This window comes from Rhinopithecus roxellana, chromosome 6, assembly GCF_007565055.1.
Source record: "Rhinopithecus roxellana isolate Shanxi Qingling chromosome 6, ASM756505v1, whole genome shotgun sequence".
NCBI classification, from domain to species: domain Eukaryota; kingdom Metazoa; phylum Chordata; class Mammalia; order Primates; family Cercopithecidae; genus Rhinopithecus; species Rhinopithecus roxellana.
This window is the reverse complement of record NC_044554.1, coordinates 91489354-91509851: the sequence shown is the minus strand read 5'-3', so window position 1 is coordinate 91509851 and position 20498 is coordinate 91489354. Positions and strand designations below refer to the sequence as shown.

Here is a 20498-nt window from a genome sequence, read left to right as displayed (position 1 = left end):
GGGCAACAGTGATGTGCTTCTTTCTCCACAGGAAACCAGGGATATAGAAGCCCTGAGTTCAACTGTGTAACCAATGTCATAAATGGAATCATACCAAGTCCCTCTACGTCAACCAGAGCAAGGATTACTAGAGGACATTAACATCAGATAAATAAGTGATAGGGGTCCATCAGAGGATTGCTCAGCAATGTGAGCATAAAGGACAAACGGCTCCACTCCTACTCTACTGAAACATGGCAGAGTGGGTACCCACACCCCTGGGCTGAATCTATGCAGTCCCAGGGGAATATGTAACTCAATCGTTGAAATAATCACTGTAGGCTCCCACAGTCTGACTTCCTAGCATATTCAAATACTATACCTCATTCCTCTTGGTCTGTGCTTAGAGAGGTGACTTCTGAGCCAGACTTGGCTTCCTTTGAGGATTGGCAACATCCTACTGGTTCACTCAACATGTCTGGGTGAGAGCTCCTTCTCAGGTGAAGTGAACAACCTGATTGGCAGCTTAGGCATCATCTGTGGGGTTGGTGTATATGCAACTCCAATCCTGAAACAGGAGATTCTCACTCACGTAACACCATTGAGTTCTAAGGTTTTAGTCTCAAGGCCAGACATTGGAGATTTTCTTCACCCCTTCTCCACTATGAGACACTCATCCTGGTTAGACTCCAGCCTCCCAGCAAGCCTCCCCGTTGCACTGTTGAGATCTGATCCACTCTTAGAACAAGCACAGATAGAAGTGACTTGATAAGCACAAAATGTCAGTTTCTACCCAAGCCAGCATCATCACCACTACAGGCAATTAGGTTTTTCTTGAACGACACAATGAATGATGAAAGAAAACTAATAGACATCCTGACTTCCCATGAATCATTAAGGGGAATATTCATGTTTGAAAAAATAGCACACAGTATAATTTAGTTCATTTTAATTGAAATTGGCTGAACACAAAGGAAACATGATATGAATGGTTTAAGTCATTTTGTGCATTCAAAATAAGAGTATTTAGAACATTTCAGAACAATCTCTCAGAGAAAAACATGATTTCATGATAAAAATAATACAAATGTCTGGTGACATTTGACATGTATTCACAATCCCTCTTTCTTCCCCTTTTGCAGGTCCAACACTTCAGGCCACATATATAATGCAAAACAAGAAAAAAACTAGCCACATTGACACGTTGGATTTTATTACACTTTTTAAAACTGTACAAAGAGCACATGTGCATGAGTTAAAAAACACAAGGGAAATGTAGGGTGTTAAAAAAGAAATACAAAATAAATCTGAGACACGAAACAAAAAAATTCCATTCTGTGAACTGAAATAAAAAGGTATCTTGCTTACTAAAAAACTGTTATTTCAATATATTAAGTCTTTTGATTAGGAATACAGCACAAGACTTTCTTCACCTATTCGTTAACACATCAGACTCAGTCTGAGAGAGAATGAATCATGACATTACCTTACCGGCCACAGGCAGGTGACTAAATGTGCATGGATATGGTACAATGTCTGTGAGGTATTACAATAAATAAATCTTTATTAGCTGTTCAATAAAGCCAGCAGTGGACGTCACCATTTCAACTTTACTGTCAACAGGGAGACTCGATTGCCGGCCTCTTTTTGCCTCGATGACTTTCTGTGAGGGTTTTTCACACTTAGAAAAAGAAAGAAGACAAAATATTTGAGAAATAGCATTAAAAGGCAAAATGCCATGGTCAGCTTACATGTACATAAAAGTCTGTGTGCTGAAGAGGGGCTGTGACAGACACATGAAGGACCATGGGTGTGGTCACACTAGAATTCATGTTAAAATATTTCAGAAAAGGCTCAACTACCAGCATGCCCACCTTTTTGCTTCGTGTCTACATGACTGTGGTGGAGAGATGCAGCCTAGGTGTGCTGGGGGCTGAGGAGGCAGGCACAGGGGCTCCACGCGACATGACCTTGGCTGCCTCTCCCACCCAGTCACCCTCTGTCCCGGCTTCCCAATGACTCACAATCCGGGAGCTTTTTCCTTCTATTGTTAAACTGTCAGGCAGATTTGCTGCCACTACAATGTACTTCAATTGCCTTCTATTTATGAGGTTGAAATGATTTTACTTGATGACTTCAAGGGATTTAACAATGTGTTCCACTTTAGAGCCCATTAAGCATGACTGCTTTGGATGTACAGCAGCTTTCACCTCAGAGGCTCCAAAATCCTTGAGAAATATCCCAGTGAGGGGCTGCAGTGGACCTGGTACCAGACAGTGTGGGCCTGAGCCCCAGCGCTGCCACGTCTAGCTGTGCAACCTTGGGTAAGTGACCCATTCTATGTCTCTGCTGCTTCAAATGTAAAATGGAGGTGATAACAGCACTTGCATCTTACAGGACTGCTGCCCTTTTAACATAGGTTCATACTTTTCATTAAAACAACGACATGTGACTGACATGTAGACATTCTGGCTAAGTAACAACATAAATTCATCTGCATTCTTTAGAAATTTAGAAATCTGAGGTATTTTTCAAACCGTACAAATGGATACCTATACAAAAAATGTTAAGACATTTGATATTAATAAAACGTGACTGATAAATTCATGCAAGTAAGCCAAATCTGGCTATACTTGCACTCTTATTCTTTGAATTCTACTTTGACTCTACTCAAAGGAAATCTCCATACTTAACTACTTTGTTGTTACAGTTTCATTTCAAACACTTACTTGAACAAAAGTAGTATTCATAGTTCTAAAAGTGGTTTCTCGCTGTCCTGTTTCTCTTCAGCTTCTTCAGATCCTACACGGCGGAGAAAGGGAAGAAGAAAAAGTATTTCATTCCATTATAGTAACAAACTATTTTAAATAAATATGTTTAAAATTATAACACACACACACAAAAATATTAAACATGTTTAATCCTCAAGAGATTTAGGTTAACTGCTATTTGAAAGTTTTAGTTTATTTCTTGTAAGATGAAAACTTTTAAACAATAATCTATCACTTACACTAATCTGTCAAAATGGATTTCACTTATGTACTAAGAATATTCATGCAGACCAATAATTATTATCAATCACTATTCTTCCTCCACCTCTTTGCTGATGAGCTTGTAGATATTTTTTACATGCAAAAATGTTGAGCTTGGTATAAATAATCGAATCTAAGTGTTACTAACAATAGCTGTGGCAGATGAGTGAGAGAGCAGTGAGAGCACTGTGGCAGTGACCACTGTCTGGACCTTCTGGATCAATGTCTCATAAGCTTCAGGATATTCCTAGATTTGACCTGGTCATTCCACTATGGAATTCTTTCCTTAGGATAGACCTATCCCTGAGGAAATATTGCTTATTATTCATTATGTAGATTTTCTCTCTAAAACTTTGAAAAGAAAGCTAAGTGTCTGATAATAGAAGGAAGGTTAATACCACATTTCCATAAAATATCTTGCATCCACTTAAAATTAGGTTATATAGAATTTATAACATAAAAAAATGCATATGCTGTAAGGTAAAAGCAAATGTATAGCAAATACAACTTTATATGCCATGAGATCACATCTGATAAAATTAAAAACCAAATATATGTGTGCAAATGAGAAAGAGTAGAAGAAAATAACCATGTAACTTTTATATATTTTTCTGGATATTTCAACATTTCTACAATAAACCTGAATTGTCTTTATTATTTTTATATTATATTTTTAAAAAGCAGAATATGAATAATACAGGCAGCATGGGCACAATGATGTGAGATTAAACACACACACACACACACACACACACACACACACACACACCAAGAAGGAAACTAAACTGTCAACACTGATGTTACCGAATAGTTTGAAGGATATGTGATTTCTAATTTTTGTTCTTTCCACTTTTTTAAATGCATGACTTTCATAATCAGGGAAGGGGAATTTAAAAAAGAGGAGGGGGCCCTGAGAGAAGACGAAAGTAGTAGGTGAGAGATGCCACCAATTCACATGTAAATGCCGCAGTCTCTCTCAACTGCACCTGAACCTTGTTAGATAACATACTTTATAGAGGACATTCTTTTTTCCTTAGAAGAATGTCTACCTGAATTATAGCCAAGAACAAATTTGGTATAGGGAAAGAACGCCTGATGATCTGAAGAGAACATCTTAACCTCATAAATGTCACATGGTTAGGTTGAATTTGTAGTAAAATGAATAGGTAAAGACTTAATTGTTGAAGGCTTTACTTTCTAGCCTATTAACATGCTGTCCATTGTAGAGACAAGAGGTGGTGAACTGCCTGTCCTCACTGTGGAAGGAGGCTGAGGAAGATGGTCACACCAGATCTTCCTGTTCCCAGGCTCACTTCAACCTGCCAGGCCAGCGGCACTGAAAGCACAATGAGTTGCCATGTCTTGGAATTGTTTGGGAGTCCTAAATAAAGCTAAACCCTTAATGAAAACATAACAATATGTCTTCTTTACATATTTTTAAAGGGACTTCTGGCTACGGCCAAGTGAAGAAGTCAATAAATCCTCTCCCTGAAAAGCACCCCCTAAATGTGGCAAAATGGGCAAAACTAGCCATCTTACCACTGGAGAAATAACCAAAAGCATACAACAACTGGAGAAATGTTTACGTTTGAAACACTGCAGAATTCAGAGAACAGCAGTCATGTCTTGCCTGGAGCTGCTCCTGTTCTTCTCCAACCTCCCAATACCCAGCTCAATGGCCATGGAGGTTCTGCCAGGGTGGGGCAGGCCATGGGGACTGGCAGCAAAGCTACTCAGTTGAAGGGAAATCACTTAATTTGGAGTGGGGAGCCATGCTCATGCCCAGTGACACTGACAATGAAGTGACAAATTCAGAGACAGATGAAGAGAAAGGGCCAACTACTCTGGGAGCCTGAGTTGTGGTCACCACTGGGACAAGCATATGCCCAGCTGGGGTTGTCTCCGTGCACAGAGGAGACCCAAGAGAGCCCAAGCCAGCCAATTAGCCTGAGTTCTAAGCATATGCAGACAGAGTAGGAAAGGACTTAGCAGAAAGTAAAAGCTGGGGAGGACTTGAAAATGGCCTGAACTCTGAAGGTGCTATCCAACCTATGTACATTTCTACCTGGCAGAGGATGGAAGCCGTAATCCAGGTGTTTCAGTGCAATCCTCTGTGTAATCACTAGCTAGGCTCTGCCTAATCAGTAAGCTCTAGACACGGGTAACTCCTAGGAAGCTAGGCTTGAAAATACAGGCAAGAATTAATTAATGGACAATAAAACAAGAAGTAGCCACACACCCCAGGGTGTATAGATTTCACAGATTTAGCACAAGACGATTTACTAAACAAATAAAGAGCAATACCAGTAAGCTTTTAGGAAAAAAGTCAGAACCGAGAGTTACTTTATTTTCAGCAAAATGCTTTTCATCAAAAAATACAAGATAGGCAAAGAATCAAGAAAGTGTGACCATTCCCAGGAAAAAATGACAGTCAAAACAAACTATCTCTGAGTGAGAGAAAAAGACTGAGGAAAGGTTGAAGCGCTCAGAGACATCAAGCAATATCAATCAACCATGTAATGGGAATCCCAGAAGGAGGAAAAAGTCAGAAAAATGTTTGAAGAATTAATGGTTCGAATTTCTCAAACTGGCTGAGAAATATTAATCCACATATTTTATAAGGAGAATAAACACAGATTAGGATATATACAAAGAGATCCACATGCAGATACATCCGTGTCAACCTGCTGAAAGCCAAGGCACGCATTCAAATGAAAACACAACATATCAAAATTCATGTGATGTCACTAAAGCAATTCCTAGAGGAAAATTTATGGCTTGCAATGGCTATATAAGAAAAGAAAAAAAAGTATCAAATCAATCATATAAGTATTCACCTTAAGAAAGCAGAATTAAAAAAATAAAAATTGGTTTGGCACAAAATCAGTTTACAGTAAACTGATTTTAGCAAATGTGTCAAATCAGTTCAATGGGGAAAGGTTGTCATTTCAAGAACTGGTGCTGTTCAACTGAATATCCAAAAGCAAGAGAATGATAATCCCTTACCTCCCCCATATTTAAAAATTAATTCAAATGTATTGTAATCTTAATTGAAAGATGTAAAACTATAAAACCTTTTAGAAGAAAATGTAGGAGAAAATTTTCATGTCATAGAGTTAAAGAGTTTTTTAGATATGACCATAAATACATTATCCATAAGAGAACAAATTCATAAACTACACTTAATTGAAATTTAAAATTTGTGCTTCAAAAGACTCTGTGAAGCAATGAAAAGACAAACAATAGACTGGGAAAAAGATTTGCAAATCATATATGAAAGCACTTCTATCTAGAATGTATAAAAAATTCTTACAATTCAATAATAAAAAGACAACACAAAGATACGGCAAAAGACTTGAGATAGATTTTTCTCTAAATAAGACTTATGAATTACATGTAATAGAAACATGAAAAATACCTATCACTGCAGACATACAAATTAAAACCACAATGAGGTACCACTTTAAACCTGCTAGCATAGCTATAATGAAAAAGACCCAATACTAAGCATTGGTGAATATATGGAGAAACGGAAATGCATATACAGTAATCCTCCTTATCCCTGGATGCAGACAGTACTGTATCCTATCAATATTATGTTTTTTCTTATACATATATAACTATGAAAAAGTTTACTGTATGACAAACATGACAAAGTTCAGCATGTGATTTTTTTTTTCTTTTCTTATTAAGGTGAGAACTGTCACTTTTTCACTTAAAGGAAGAACTTTATGGTTTCTCTTCGGCATATATGAATTGCCAGAAGTACTACTTTGCCATTGTTAAGTGAAATAAGGATTACTTGAACACAAGCACTGTGATACTGGGATGGTCGATCTGATAACCTGGATGGTTCCTAAGTGACTACCAGGTGGGCAGTGCACACAGTATGGATCTGGACAGAGGGATGATTCACCTTCCAGGCAGGACGAAGCAGGAGAGTGTGGGATTTCATCATGCTACTCAGAATGGCACACAATTAAAAACTCACAGACTGTTTGCTTATGGAATTTTCCATTTAATATTTTCAGACCTCAGTTGACCTCAGGTGAGTGAAACTGTGGATAAGAAGGGACTACTGTACATTGTTGGAGGGAATGAAAAAGAAAACAGCCACGATCAAGAACAGTTTCACAATTTTAAAAAAAGTTAAACAGAAACTTGCCATATGACACAGCAAATCCTCTCTTAGAAATCTGTTCAAGAATAATAAAAATAAACATCCACACAGAGGCATGTATGTGAATGTTCACAGCTGAATTACTTATGATAACCAAAAGGTGGAAATAATCTAAATGTCCATCAACTTGTGGATATAGACAAAATGTTGTATGTCCATAAAATGGAATAATATCCAGCTATAAAAAGGAGCAAAACACTGATATGCTACAACATGGTTGGTCCTCAAACCTTATGCTAAGTAAAAGAGGCTGGATGCAAAAAACCATGTATCATATCACTACATTTACATTAAATGCCCAGGAAAGGTAAATTTGTCAAGATACAAAGAAGATGAGTGGTTACTTAGGATTAGAGGTAGAAGTGGGGATTAACTGCAAATAAGCATGAAGAAGTTTTTCAAGTGATGAAAGCTTTCCAAAATTACATTGTAATATTGATTAAAAATTTATAACTTTACTAAAAATCATGCAATTATACATTTACAATGGATGAATTTTATTATATGCAAATTACACCTCAATCAAGCTTTTTTAAAAAAGTGAATATTATTCAGTATCCCTGGTAATGATTTTTCAGTAATTTTCAAAATTTTAATTAAAAGGTGGAAAAAACTGTGTTTCAAATCTATTCACTACACATAGGGTGATCATAGAAACGATCATCTAAATAAGAACACTACTGAGAGATACAGGGCTTCTAATAATAACTACATGTGGCAACCAGAAGAAGGCGGGGCTGCTGCAGGCAAACCAGGATGCATGGCTACTCTGGGGAGGTGGCAACTTAGAACTGTAATGAATGCCTTATCTAGACTTGCACAGGACAGGCTATATGATGCAACTGAGCAATTCCTCATTTTAAGTTAGTCTTTCCATGGTCTAGGAGGTGAAGAATTACCCTTTCTTCAGCTTCACAACTGGTTCATTTAAGCTCTCTGACCACACATAATTTCAACCCAGTCATCTGATAGAGGATCATATTCCTCGTTCTTTCCACTTAATACACAGGGATGCAGGATGTGGTCTGATCAACAAGCAAGCCTGCAAACAAACTATTTTTATATCCTTTACAAGTGTATCTAATAAACCGTGACACTAAAATTCAGGCTGTTCCTTCACAAGGAAAAGTGCTAACATTTTTGTTTATGGTGCCTCCTATTTCTTTCCCTTTTCTTTTCATCCCTTTCTTCAACAGTTATAAGTCTAATATAAGCCAGGTACTGTATTAGGTGGTGGAGAAAAAAAAAAGACAACAAAAGGCACGTCAGGCCTTTTTCGGACGCCCTCATGTGCACCAGGGAAGTCAGTGCTGTAGCAGGGCAACAGCGGCTTAGAACATCAGCTACTGAAAGGCTTGAATTTTTAGCTGTTGGCATAATGGAAAAGCTTTGCTCTAGAGTAGTCTTTTTTTTTCTAGGCATATTAATTCCAGTAACAGTTTTCATTTTTAATTCTTTCCTAAACTGAACATTCAGACAATGCAAATATAATAAGGTAGTCCACTCTGACCCCTCCTTCTCTGTCCATTAGTAACCTGTCTTTTGTCAAACAAAGCAGCTACACAGTGGAACACCAAGAAAATACTTTGTTCTTGTTTACTTTCCTAACTCAAGGAAAGGGTAATGCTCCAGGATACCACTAGGTGGTGGTAAATGATAAAGGTGAAATGCGGACGGATCCCAGAACTAGAAAGCTTAATGAGGCATGCTTGAGGTGGTGTCCCCCATGTCACTACTGTTCTACATTCTGAACTCTAGTTAAGAAAATACATTAGTACTAGGAACCTGTATTAGTCTTAGAAAAAGAAGTAGAGATGCATGAACTCTAATATGAATTTCCTTTTTTCAAAGAGTAAAGTCCTATGACACAAAACTTCTCAATGAAATAATCCTTATGAGGTAATAAAGAATTTAATACTTAATTCTAGTTTTTACTGTTATAGAAACAAATTTTCTACTAATCCATATCTGTATCTCATCTGGCTCCAGTTTCTGTGTTGTATGCTGCTTTCAGATCCAACACCAATAGTCCAGAATCTCAAGTTACTTGGAGTTCCTCCAGCACACTGATATTTCACACTGCTGCACCTTCAATCATTCATGGCTCTTTCTGTCTGGAATCTGTTTTATCACTGTGTGTGTGTGTGTGTGTGTGTGTGTGTGTGTGTGTGTGTGTGTGTGTGTGAGTGAAATATTAACTAGGCCTAATGTAGGGAATAAAATGATGTAGTCTCTAAACTGAGTTTATAACCCAGCAGTAGAAACAGACCAGGTCGGCGCTGAAGGCAGTGCAGACAACACAGGATGACAGGGCTGTGCAAGAGGTTCCAAAGAACATGCCGAGGATGTTCTAAAACTGCTGGGAGAGACGGGAAGGGTAGGCATGGCTGGCAAGAACCTGGGAACATGTGAGCAGACACTAAGATTGCAGAGGAGATCATGTTCAGAATGGAAACAGCAAGGTGGACAATGGCTGGAGGGCTCTGGAGCACAGCATTTCCACAAGAGCTATGAACAGCACACGAGAAGGCAGTCACAAGGTAAGAAACTAGACAACTGGTGACAGTGCCCCCAGGGGCACTTCCAGCCAGGCTAAGATCTACTGATTTCTTGATCCTTTAGGCTACTGAAGGGCTTTTGAGCAGAGGACTGGCATGACCAAGTCTATATTTTCATAAACACCAAGAGGCTAATATACTTTAGCAGTTATAAGCATGAACTCTAGGACTGGACCCCAGGTTAAATCCCAGGTACACCACTTATTATTAATGTGACGTTGGGCAAATTGCTTCAATTCTCTGTGCCTCATTTGCTCATCTCTACATTAGGGATAGTATGAGTTTTACATCACAGAGTGGAGCCACTTAGCAAACATCTAATATGCCAGGCATTAAAAATATGAAAATAGGTTAGACACAATCTTACAAGAGAACAGTGGTAAGACACAGAGTTGTAAAAATGAATGTAATGGATTAGACACTATGGTTTGTGATCTGTATCTCAGAAGATAAGCAGACAAGGGAGGAATAAATGAGTGAATATTAATAAAGCTTAGAACAGCACCTGACAACTTTAAAAAGTGTTAGCAGTTTTAAAATAGTGTTTACCAAAGAAAAATGTATTTAACATAAAATTTACCACTTTAACCATTTTTAAGCATGCTGTCCAGTGCATTAAGTTCATCTACGCTGTTGTGCAGCCATCACCAGCATCCACCTTCAGAATGGCAATCCCATTCTGAGAATTTGACTTTTCTAGGTATCTCATCTAGTGAAATCATATGACAGCCCTTTTGTGTCTGGCTTATTTTACTTAGTATAGTGTGTTCACAGTTCATACATGTTACAGCATGTGTCAGAATTCTATTCTTTTTTTTTTTTTTTCTTTTTTAGTACAGACAAGGTCTCACTATATTGCCCAGGTTGGTCTTGAGCTCCTGGGCTCAAGCAATCCTCCTACCTCGGTCTCCCAAAGTGCTGGGATTATACGCATGAGCCACTGTGCCCAACTTTCCATTACTTTTTAATGCAGAACAATATTCCATTGGACATACATACATGTTGTTTATCCATTCATCTGCTGACAGCTGTTTGAGTTGTTTCCACCATTTAGCTACTGTGAATAATGCTGCTATGAGCATGGGTATACACATATCTGCTGTAGTCTCTGCTTTCATTTCCTTTGGGTACATACCCAGGGGTAGAACTGTTGAATCATATGGTAACTCTATGTTTAAGCTTTTACAGAAACACCATACTGTTTTCTACTGGGGCTATATCATTTTATATTCTCACCCATAATGCACAAGGGGTCCAATTTCTCCATATCCTCATGAATATTTATTTTCTGCCTTTTTGTTTGGTTTTGCTTTCTGTAATAGTCATCCTAACATGTATGAAGCGGTATCTTGTTGTGGTTCTGATTTGCATTTTCCTAATGATTAGTGATGTTAAGCATCTTTTATGTGCTTATTGGCCATTTGTGTATCTTCTTTGGAGAAATGTCTATCAAAACCCTTTGCATTTTTTAATCAGGTTGTTTATTTTTGTTGAGTGTAATTATTATTTTTAACAGAGCACTCTGGTTGCTGGTTAGTGAAAGACAAAACCAGAGGCAGGGAGACAAAGGCTGTTGCAGAAACTGCAGAAAGTAATGCTGAAATGAGGCTGGAGCTGATAAGAAGTGGCAGGATTTGAACGAGAAAATGGAGGTAGAAATGAGGGAGAGAGGATGGAAACAGCTTCGTGAATTATGAGAGGTGAGCCGTAAGAACGGGGTGGAGCCAACAGTGAGGCTCTGGTGTTTGATCTGGGCAACTAGGTGGACAGTGCTGCCATTCTCAGACATTGGAGTCCAAGAGGGAGGTTGGTTTGGTGATGAACCGGAATAATGAGAGCACTGAGACCCTTCCCCTTGTCTGTGTGTCTTCTAAGATACATATCACAAACCACGTGTGTGTCTTCTAAGATACATATTACAAACCACAGTGTCTAATCACTCCTCCATGACATTTATTTTTACAACTCTGTGTCTTAACACTGGTCTCATGTGAGACTGTGTCTCACCTATTTTCATATCCCTGATGCCTGGCATGTTAGATGTTAGCTAAGTACATTGAGAAACAGAGGGGGTAGGAAGAGAGAGGAAGAGCAGAGCTTTTGAATGACAGAAACAAGCATAAATAATAATGAAGTTTTTTACCTGCTTCAGATTCAGGAGGGGAATAAAACTGACCATCAGAAAGACCACCAGGTATAAGTGCTGCCCTCTCTGAAGCATCCTGAACTATCAGGAGTCCTGGAAGAGAAAAAATTCAGATGTCGGGAGTAAGGTCACCTTTCTGGTAGCTTTTTGGCAAGATTAAGTAAAATAAAATGGTATTATTATTATAATGAAATACCTTTAGAAAAAGAGGTACTTCAAAAATTTTTCAACCAAACAGTAAGTTGCATTAACAAACGACACACAATACTGTAAGGACAGGTAACTAAGCAGTTTAAATAAGTGTCTCATGGTGCTGAGCATGGTGCCTCACACCTGTCATCACAGCATTCTGGGAGGCCAAAAATGGAGGATCGCTTGAGCCCAGGAGTTTGAGACCAGCCTGGGCAACATAGGAAGACCCTGTCTCTACAAAACATTTAAAAATTGGCCGAGTGTGGTAGCGCATGCCTGTAGTCCCAGCTACTGGGGAGGCTGAGGTGGGAGGATTGCTTGAGCCCAGTAAGTAGAGGCTGCAGTGAGCCATGATTGTGCCACTGCACTTCACAAAGTGAGACTCTGTCTCAGAATAAATAACTGAGTATTTACATCTTAACCTTGTGAATACTTGCCTTCCTACAAAAAAAGTACAATTTCAAAACCAAAACGCAAGGTAAAATAAAAAGCACAGTCAGCTCCTACAAATGGTCTGCTGGCTATGTCTCATTAGAGAGATGCCAGATGTAAAGTGCAATACAGGGATGGCCTTTTATAAATATATGAAGAACAATTAAGATGACAAACGAGGAAATATTTATGCAACAAGAAGGTTTCAAAAGAAAAAAAGTATCTTAAAAAAACAAAGAAAAGGTAAAAAAGCAGGACGTGGACAGCTGAGGAACACTAACACATGCAAGGCCATCGACACTGAAGTTCTTTTAACTGAAAGCTGAGTTAACCTTAGGATAGAGTAGGAGGAAGCACCAGGCCAAAAAGTAGATGTCAGGTATGTGTCATACATGCTACTGACAATGAAAATAAATACTATTTTAAAAAATTTCATTAATTGTGTGTTCTGCTTTATTAGTCACTTTGAATGTGGTTTAATCCCATAATCATTCAAGCCTCAGTCATAGTTACAGTTGATAGGTTTTCAATCAAGTTCCGTTTCGTATTTATATACAATTAAAAAAGACTTTAATTAGCTTTACTTATAACTTCTCCACAATACACTTTCACAAAGGAATAGAGGGCACAGGATAGAAGGTACACCTCAGTCTGGTTAACGGGTTTTTAAAATCTACTCTTGAATTGTAATTCTTTTCTTACATATTTCTTCTATGTAAATGAGATTTTCCAAAATAAAACCACTTGCAAGATTATTTTGCATCCTGCTGCTTTTTGAAGTTATCATCATGCTTACCTTTCTATAAGATACTTTTTTTTTCCTAGGAGGCCAGGCAAATTGAGCCAGATGACTGGCAGAGGCGTAAAAACAGCATGTCTTGAAACTGCATGGGTGTCTGAAATGAGCTTTGATTGTTTCACCCTTAAGATGGGTGGGTGGGGCATGTGGGCTTCCATTAAGGACATTATGTGGAGAAGAATTCCAGCTTGGTAATTGACCATGAAGCTTAATCAATCATTTGGCCTTCCTAGTGAATATTCTGGGATACTCAAAGCCATGATGAGATTATAGCAGCTTTGGCAGGACTCATGAGTACACCCTGTTAGCTATGACTCAGCTACTCAGAGGATCGTGAAAGGCTGAGCTTCGCTCTGGATTGCTGTCATCCTCCTGTGAATCATCTTCATCCTAAACCCACCAATGGTCCTCAGCCCTAGGCATTTAACTGTTCTAACCATGGCCCATCTGAAGCCACCAACTGCTGTATGGATCACAATGGGAGACTTTGGAGAATCACTGCCTTGTATTTAGAATAGTTGCTTCTACTCACTTAAAATTGGTTTTATTTTCTCTGCCCCTAAACAGCACAGTTCTGTTTATATGCACAAAATGCTTAGTGTCCTGCCTATTGCTAATAGGGAGAAAAGAACAAGCTGTCTGGGGAGAAAGAAGTGCTGGCTATTTTTTGTTATTGCTTGAATGCTCTTTACACCAGTGTTCACAGTTTCTTCCAGGGGAAGCCTGGCCCAATAGCTGGAGAGAGGAGCTGCTTTCTATTATTTACCTTTCATCCACCCAACTCTTCTCTCGATTTCTGCTGTAGCCACTAAAGAATGGAGACCCCACCACTGCCTAACTCTACCCATTTGCAGCCTGATTCACACCAAGACACCACATCTCTTCCTCCCAGCTTGGTACCCAGTCCGTCTCAGGAGGCTGACTCTGAGAGGAACTTACTGTTTTCTTCTTCTGCTTCTTGAGGTAACACTTTGAAATCCAGGAACCATGTCTCAATCCAGGCAAGGATGAATGAAATGATGGGCAGCACATAGCCAAAAGCCCCTTGAGAGAAAAGCTGGAAGAAAAGATATGACCGGGAAAGGGAAATGCAGTTACCACAAACTCACATTGGACAACGAGGCTTCATCACTGAAGATGGTAACTGTACAGAAAAAGTGGTAGGCCATACCTTTGAAAGGATCACTTTTGCTAGTAAAAAGGCACTGGTCACTGCCGTTGTCAACTGCAAGACACATAATCCAGCACTGTTCACATTAGGCATCTCACACTCTGAAGGTACCTCCCTCTTCACAAGAGACCCATCTGAGCTAGGAGCAGGCAATGCCTGAAAAACCTGTGCCTAGCCTGGCTCCTTCCCATATCACTCAGTCTCTATCCCCTAGACCCACACTGCAGCAAAACGGGCTTCTATATGTGACACAATCCCTAAATGACTGCATGTGGTTTCTCCTCCCACATTTCAGCAGGCTGGTATGCTAGGTAACTAAGATTTATCTACCAGAAGGTACAATTCCAAAGCCTCTACAAGCACATGAACAGACCTACCGGTAAAGTGCATAGGTAGGGCTCTTGCCAGGGGTTGTGAAGTCCAGAGATACCATAATACCTGAGCCTTGTCACTGTCTCCTTCAACTAATATTTTTAGCATGGTGAAACCACACCAAAATGAATACCAATAGTAGCTTGATCGACAGAAGAGAGGACAGGGAACACCAAGTATCTTGCTCAATAAGTATTATCAAAGTTGCAGACACACACACACACACACACACACACACACAGAGTAAGCTGCTTGGGAGAGGAGGTGGTTTAGCATTTCATATTCTGACACTAATTAACTTTACAGGCTCACACTAAGTGCTCTTTAGATACCAGCTGACTTCTCCTCCTTCCAGCTTCTAAACTCTTCTCTGCAAATGTTTTTTAAAGCAAGAATCAGAAGCAATAAAATGATTTGCTAAATTAGACTTATTCTTCAGATAATCTGAAAGCAGATATTGAAGATACTGTCTTACAGCTCTCACTGAATATACATGTCATACACTTTTCTAAAACAAACATTGAGAGGGCTGGTCTGACAAATACTAGCATACATATGGGGACTCAGGAATATAACATCCTAAAGGGATCTGTTGCAGAAAATGCAGAAAAATGGGAGGGTACAATCATCAGAAGCTATGATGATATCAGCAAAAGAGTATTCAGGAAAGGGAGTCAAGTCTGGCCAAGACTGTCAGCCTATATCCATGAAGTGAGAGCTTCTGGATTAACAGATGGTCTGACCACTGCCCCATGATTCTGAGAATGCTCAGAAGAGATGGCCCAGACAGATATCGCCCCCCTAGTGGACTCAGGAGGGCAGCCTGGGCCACCTAGACCTGAGGTCTTGCCCTCTAATGGCAGAACTGCAGGTTATTTCTGAGCAGTTCTCTCTAGTCTGAGGAGCTCCACATTTTCTTCCCACAGAACTGACTTATTAAAGCTGTACAAAAAGCAAATATTCAGACAACTGTCAGGCAGAATTGCTAGCAATTCTATCAATCTCTAAATATTTATTAAGAATACCAAAGCTCTCTGTGCTAGATGCAAGGAAACAGAGGAGTAAAAAAGTCCTTGTCCTTGAGAAGCCCAAGGCAACAACAGAAAGATTGAGAGCTTTTCCCTCCAAGATGGGGGGTTGTGGGGAAGAAAGGAGGGGCTAAGGCAATTATCTAAATAAGTACGAACCATGTCATGAAAAACAATCACTAAGCAGTTTCAACCAAATAAAACATTTTCCAAATATCTCTGTGACAGATGTACTACTCCCATCTCTTATTTGCAAAATAAGGTAGAGGGTGGCTTGGTGCTTGGCCAATAATCACTGCTGGGCTTCTAGATTCCTCATTTGGCTCGGCACCAAGAGACAAATGTAGTTACTCATTAACACTGGAAAGAAGCCCTGGAGTATTAAACGTACTTAAGTATGGAGGAAACGGGACTCAGGAAAGCTAGTGGGATTCCACCTGCATTAGAACTGTATCTTCTCCAGTCCAGGCCTGTAGAGAGTAGGACCTGGCCACCAGCACTGGAGGCGATGACCCACTCAAGCAGGGCATACTCACCGCTATTGCCCACCAGTGGCGCAATCTGCACACAGCATATGCAAGTATTAACACTTTAAATCGAAAAACTGCCAAAAGCTGAAAGCAAGAAAAGAAAGAGATGTTTTAAAAAATATACATAAAAATGACATAGCTTTATGAAGAACTTACCAGACTGTCTTCATTATTGTGATTTAGCTGGAGACTAACAGGGACTGGCACCGGTCTGTAGACCAGCATTTGGGAATCCCTGCTCTAGAACTTTTAATGTAATAGCAAATTAGGTCTCACATTAATCTCCCTTTATGAAAGAAAGAACAACGCAAGAAAAAAAAAAAGATGGCATTTTCATCATCCTATTATATAAATAGGTGAATTTTCCTTTCAGTGACTAGATATATCAATGGGTTCTACTTCAGTCATTTGAAAGAATAAAGGCTCTCCAACAAGAAAATGGGAACGGCTCCTTATGCTGCCCTCCCTTATCTGTCATTAATCTTTTATTTCCTTGAGATGGTCAGATAATTCCTTATTTAGAGAGAGAGAGCATTGAATGGTGGGGAATTAAAAGAAAAGGAAAATATGGTCGGTGTTCAAAAGAGGAAAAAAGGGCATAGAATTTGAAGTCTATTTAGAGGAAATCTGCCTTTTGGGTCAGTTTTATCACATCTGAAATGAAACATAAAAAATACTTACAAATATATCAAAATACGAAGAATAGTAGTCATACTGCATCACCTCCTTCTCTAATGTGTTCTCAATGCCTCCATTCACCTAGAAAGGAGAGTAAGAAGCAAAAACAAGGAGAGGTTTATGTGTGGAATTAAAACAAGGGTAAGATTTCCTATCCAACTTCCCTGCCTATCTTCTCAGAACCCAGAAATGTTAAAGTATGGAAGAAAAGAACTCTCATCATTTTAATAGAAAAGGGCTGGATAGCACTTTCTGATTCCTCAATTCTGAATTCATTCATTCAACAGATATAACTGTATAGTGAAAAATAATAGCTTCTGTAGTTCATATTTAGGAAAATTAAAATGTTAAGAAAATTATTTTTTCCCTTCTAAAATAAAGTCTTCAATCATACAAAAGTATACTTTTAAAGGCAATTCACCTTTATCCAGGACTCCCTCACTTTCTGATCACTCTCCACAGTCTTAGGTCTTAGAAGGCCATGGCTCCCCTGACCTCCTGGCAAATGTCAATGATGGCCATTAGCATGACACAGGATAGAAATGTAAACATTCTCTGTGGTGGTTTCTCATTTTTATTTCTCCTGGCATTTAAACATTCTGCACTTTTATCAATTTAAGTATATTTTTAACAGGAATAGATAACAAAATAAAGACAGTACTAGACTCAAACCTGATACAACTTTCTGTCCTCTACCAATTCTACTGTCAAAATAAATCTTCTATCATCGAGTTCAAAATTTGACAAATTAAACTATGGAGTTTAATACTTTTAAAAAATCAAGTAAGGGGACATGTGTTGGCAGCTAATGCAGCACCCAAGCAGGGTAACTGTCAGAGTCCCTGGATTAGCCTGATCAGAGGGAGCAGGACATGCAAAAGTAAATTCAAATTTCCAATTTGGAACATGGGCCTGGCAAACAAATGCAGAGAGTCTGAAAAAGGACCAAAGGAAGGACAGTTAACCAGAGACCTGGATAAGAGGGAAAACAATAAGGAACCCCTTTGCCAGGTTCAAATTCGAATGAAAGTTGCCATAGGGAAGGGTATTCTTAGCTTAGATGTCATTTCACATATTTGTATTTGTTATGCAAATGAAAGCATACCATAAATACTATCCTGTGCCCTAAAATCCCTTAAGGAGGTCTACATTTCTTTGTAATTAGCTTGGATCCTCTGTAGACCTGCTTGGCTATAGACCTTTACAAATGAATAGAATTGAAAACCTGGGAGGAAGGAGGAATAATGATTGAAAGACACCCAACCGTTTAGTCCCATTACTGTGTCTCTGCAGACTAAGGAAACTTGCCAATATCCAGAATATTAAAAGAATGATTATTCCAAGCAGCCTATAGCAAACAGGGGTTCTCTACCACTTAGAGACCTCCCCTTGATTCCTGGGAGAACAGGAATCAAAGCTGCCAATACAGTTTTGCAATAAATAACCCATAGCTTTTCACTGGTATCTGCATACTTCAAAATACTCTGATTTGGAGTTGCCTTCAAATAGACATTATCTAAAATTTATATTTCTATCCCTAACTTATACTCTAAATCCTCATTTCAAAATTTTTATCTCTAGCTCAAGATGTCTAAAATAAACTATCGTTAGTTTCATGCAAAATCCCTTCCCAGTCAGTTCTGGTACTACTCTTCTAGGTTTCATCACTGGAAACGTTAAGAGTCATCTGTGCACACTGGGGATGATAAAATCAGCCTATCAACAAGTCTCACATTCCTCCCTTTAGTGACTCTCATGTTAGTTCTTTCCTTCCTATTCCCACCACCTTCAATGACATTCCTGCAACAGCTTCTGAATTCATGTTCTTACTGCCAATCTGTCCCACCTGCACACCACTGCCACAATGATCTTTATCCATTCACCAAATATTTGCTGAGTATCTACTATGCACCAGGCACTGTTCTAAATATAAGAAATACTTCAGTAAACAAAATAATATCTGTCTTCATGGAGATTATATTCAGGCAAGGTGAGAGAGATGGCAAGTAAGAAAATAAATGCTACACAGACAACAGAAGCAGGACAGTGTGACAGAACAATGAAGACATTTAAACTAATACTAGCAAGATAAGAAGTTGAATTCTACGAAAAGATAAAGGAAATTAATCATTTCATATAGAAGAAACAACTGGTAGAAGGGTCCCAAGATAGAAAGGAGCTCATTCCTGTCTGAGAACAGAAGGAGGCAAGTGTGCTCATCTACCATGAGCCAGGAACAGAGGATGGGGAGGAAGTCTGAGAAGTTTCTGGGGACTCTGCAAGCCAAGGTACGACATTTGGATTTTACTCTAAATGTCATGGCCTGCCAGTGAAGAGCTGTAACAGAAAGTGACATGATCTGATTTTTGTTTTTTACAGGTTAGCCTGGCTACTGTGAGAAGAATGGATTGTACGGTGAGCGGAAGCAGGTGACCAGCCAGGAGTACAGTTTGGATGAGTGATAATGTGGCTTGGTTGAAGTTGGAAACAGTGGAAAAGAAGAGAAGTGGTCACATTTTGAATATATTTTAGAGGCAGATTTGACAGGACTTACTTTTAGACTGGACATGAAGCATGAAAAATACAAAACAAACAAGCAAATCAAAAATGAGTTTTCACTTTTGGTCTGAGTCTCTGCGTTTGCTTACTGATGAAGAAGGGGGAAAGAAGGTGTGTGTATGTGTTGGGGGAAGCATGTTAAGTCAGACATCCAACTGGACAGGTCAAGGAGGCTGTGATGTAGACTGTGGGTCGCTGACTTCTGCAAAATCTCAAAATCACGTTGTCCATTCTGCTCCAGAATCTGTAACAGCTCTTCATTGCAGTAAACACAAATCCTTCTATATACCTTTTAATAACTTGAATAATCTAGCACCAGCCTACTTATGCAATTTCATTTCCAATAGGCACCTTACTTTCTAGTCAGGTTAGTATTTTCTTGGCCTCTGCCCCGTCCCCTCCAAATACAACCACTTGAGCACACACTCCCCACACATAAGCACATACTCCTGCTTCAGTACTTCCACGCACCTTGATCTCCAAACCCTCTCCCCAAGCTCCACACTGAAGGATCATCCTTCCCAGATCCTCCTCCCATCTTAATTGCCACCTATCCTTCCAAATCCAATTCACAGTCCATCTCTTCCATTCACTCCCTCAAATAGTCCAAGCCACTGATCTCTCTCATCTGAATTTCTGTTATACTTGGTCATCACAGTTTATAGACCATAGTAGGAATGAGGTAATAGAATCAGAATTAGCAGGGTAATAAGTACCTGAAACTTAAATGTAACAATAGTGAGAAAACAGTAACCAGCATTTTTTTTTTCCTTTTTCTGGGTTAAATTTATTTTAGTTATTAATAAATTACACAACCTATAATTGTGCAGACCTTTGTATCT

The 20498-nt window shown here is 39.1% G+C and overlaps 1 protein-coding gene and 1 gene segment (V, D, J or C); one reads left to right on the top strand and one right to left on the bottom strand.

The window, feature by feature from the left end:
- The window catches only part of LOC104662900, a 117678-nt gene extending 110043 nt beyond the window's left edge, over positions 1-7635 (top strand).
- Positions 912-20498, bottom strand: part of STARD3NL (STARD3 N-terminal like) — a 53677-nt gene continuing 34090 nt past the window's right edge. For both annotated transcript variants that reach the window (XM_010364024.1, XM_010364025.2), the window contains 7 exons: positions 17101-17178; positions 16426-16503; positions 14490-14543; positions 14258-14375; positions 11893-11988; positions 2709-2781; positions 912-1660 (listed from right to left, as the gene is read on the bottom strand). In XM_010364024.1, coding sequence (XP_010362326.1) covers positions 2726-2781; positions 11893-11988; positions 14258-14375; positions 14490-14543; positions 16426-16503; positions 17101-17178 — 480 coding nt within the window. In that variant the 3' untranslated portion in view covers positions 912-1660; positions 2709-2725. The remainder of the gene's footprint in view (positions 1661-2708; positions 2782-11892; positions 11989-14257; positions 14376-14489; positions 14544-16425; positions 16504-17100; positions 17179-20498) is intronic.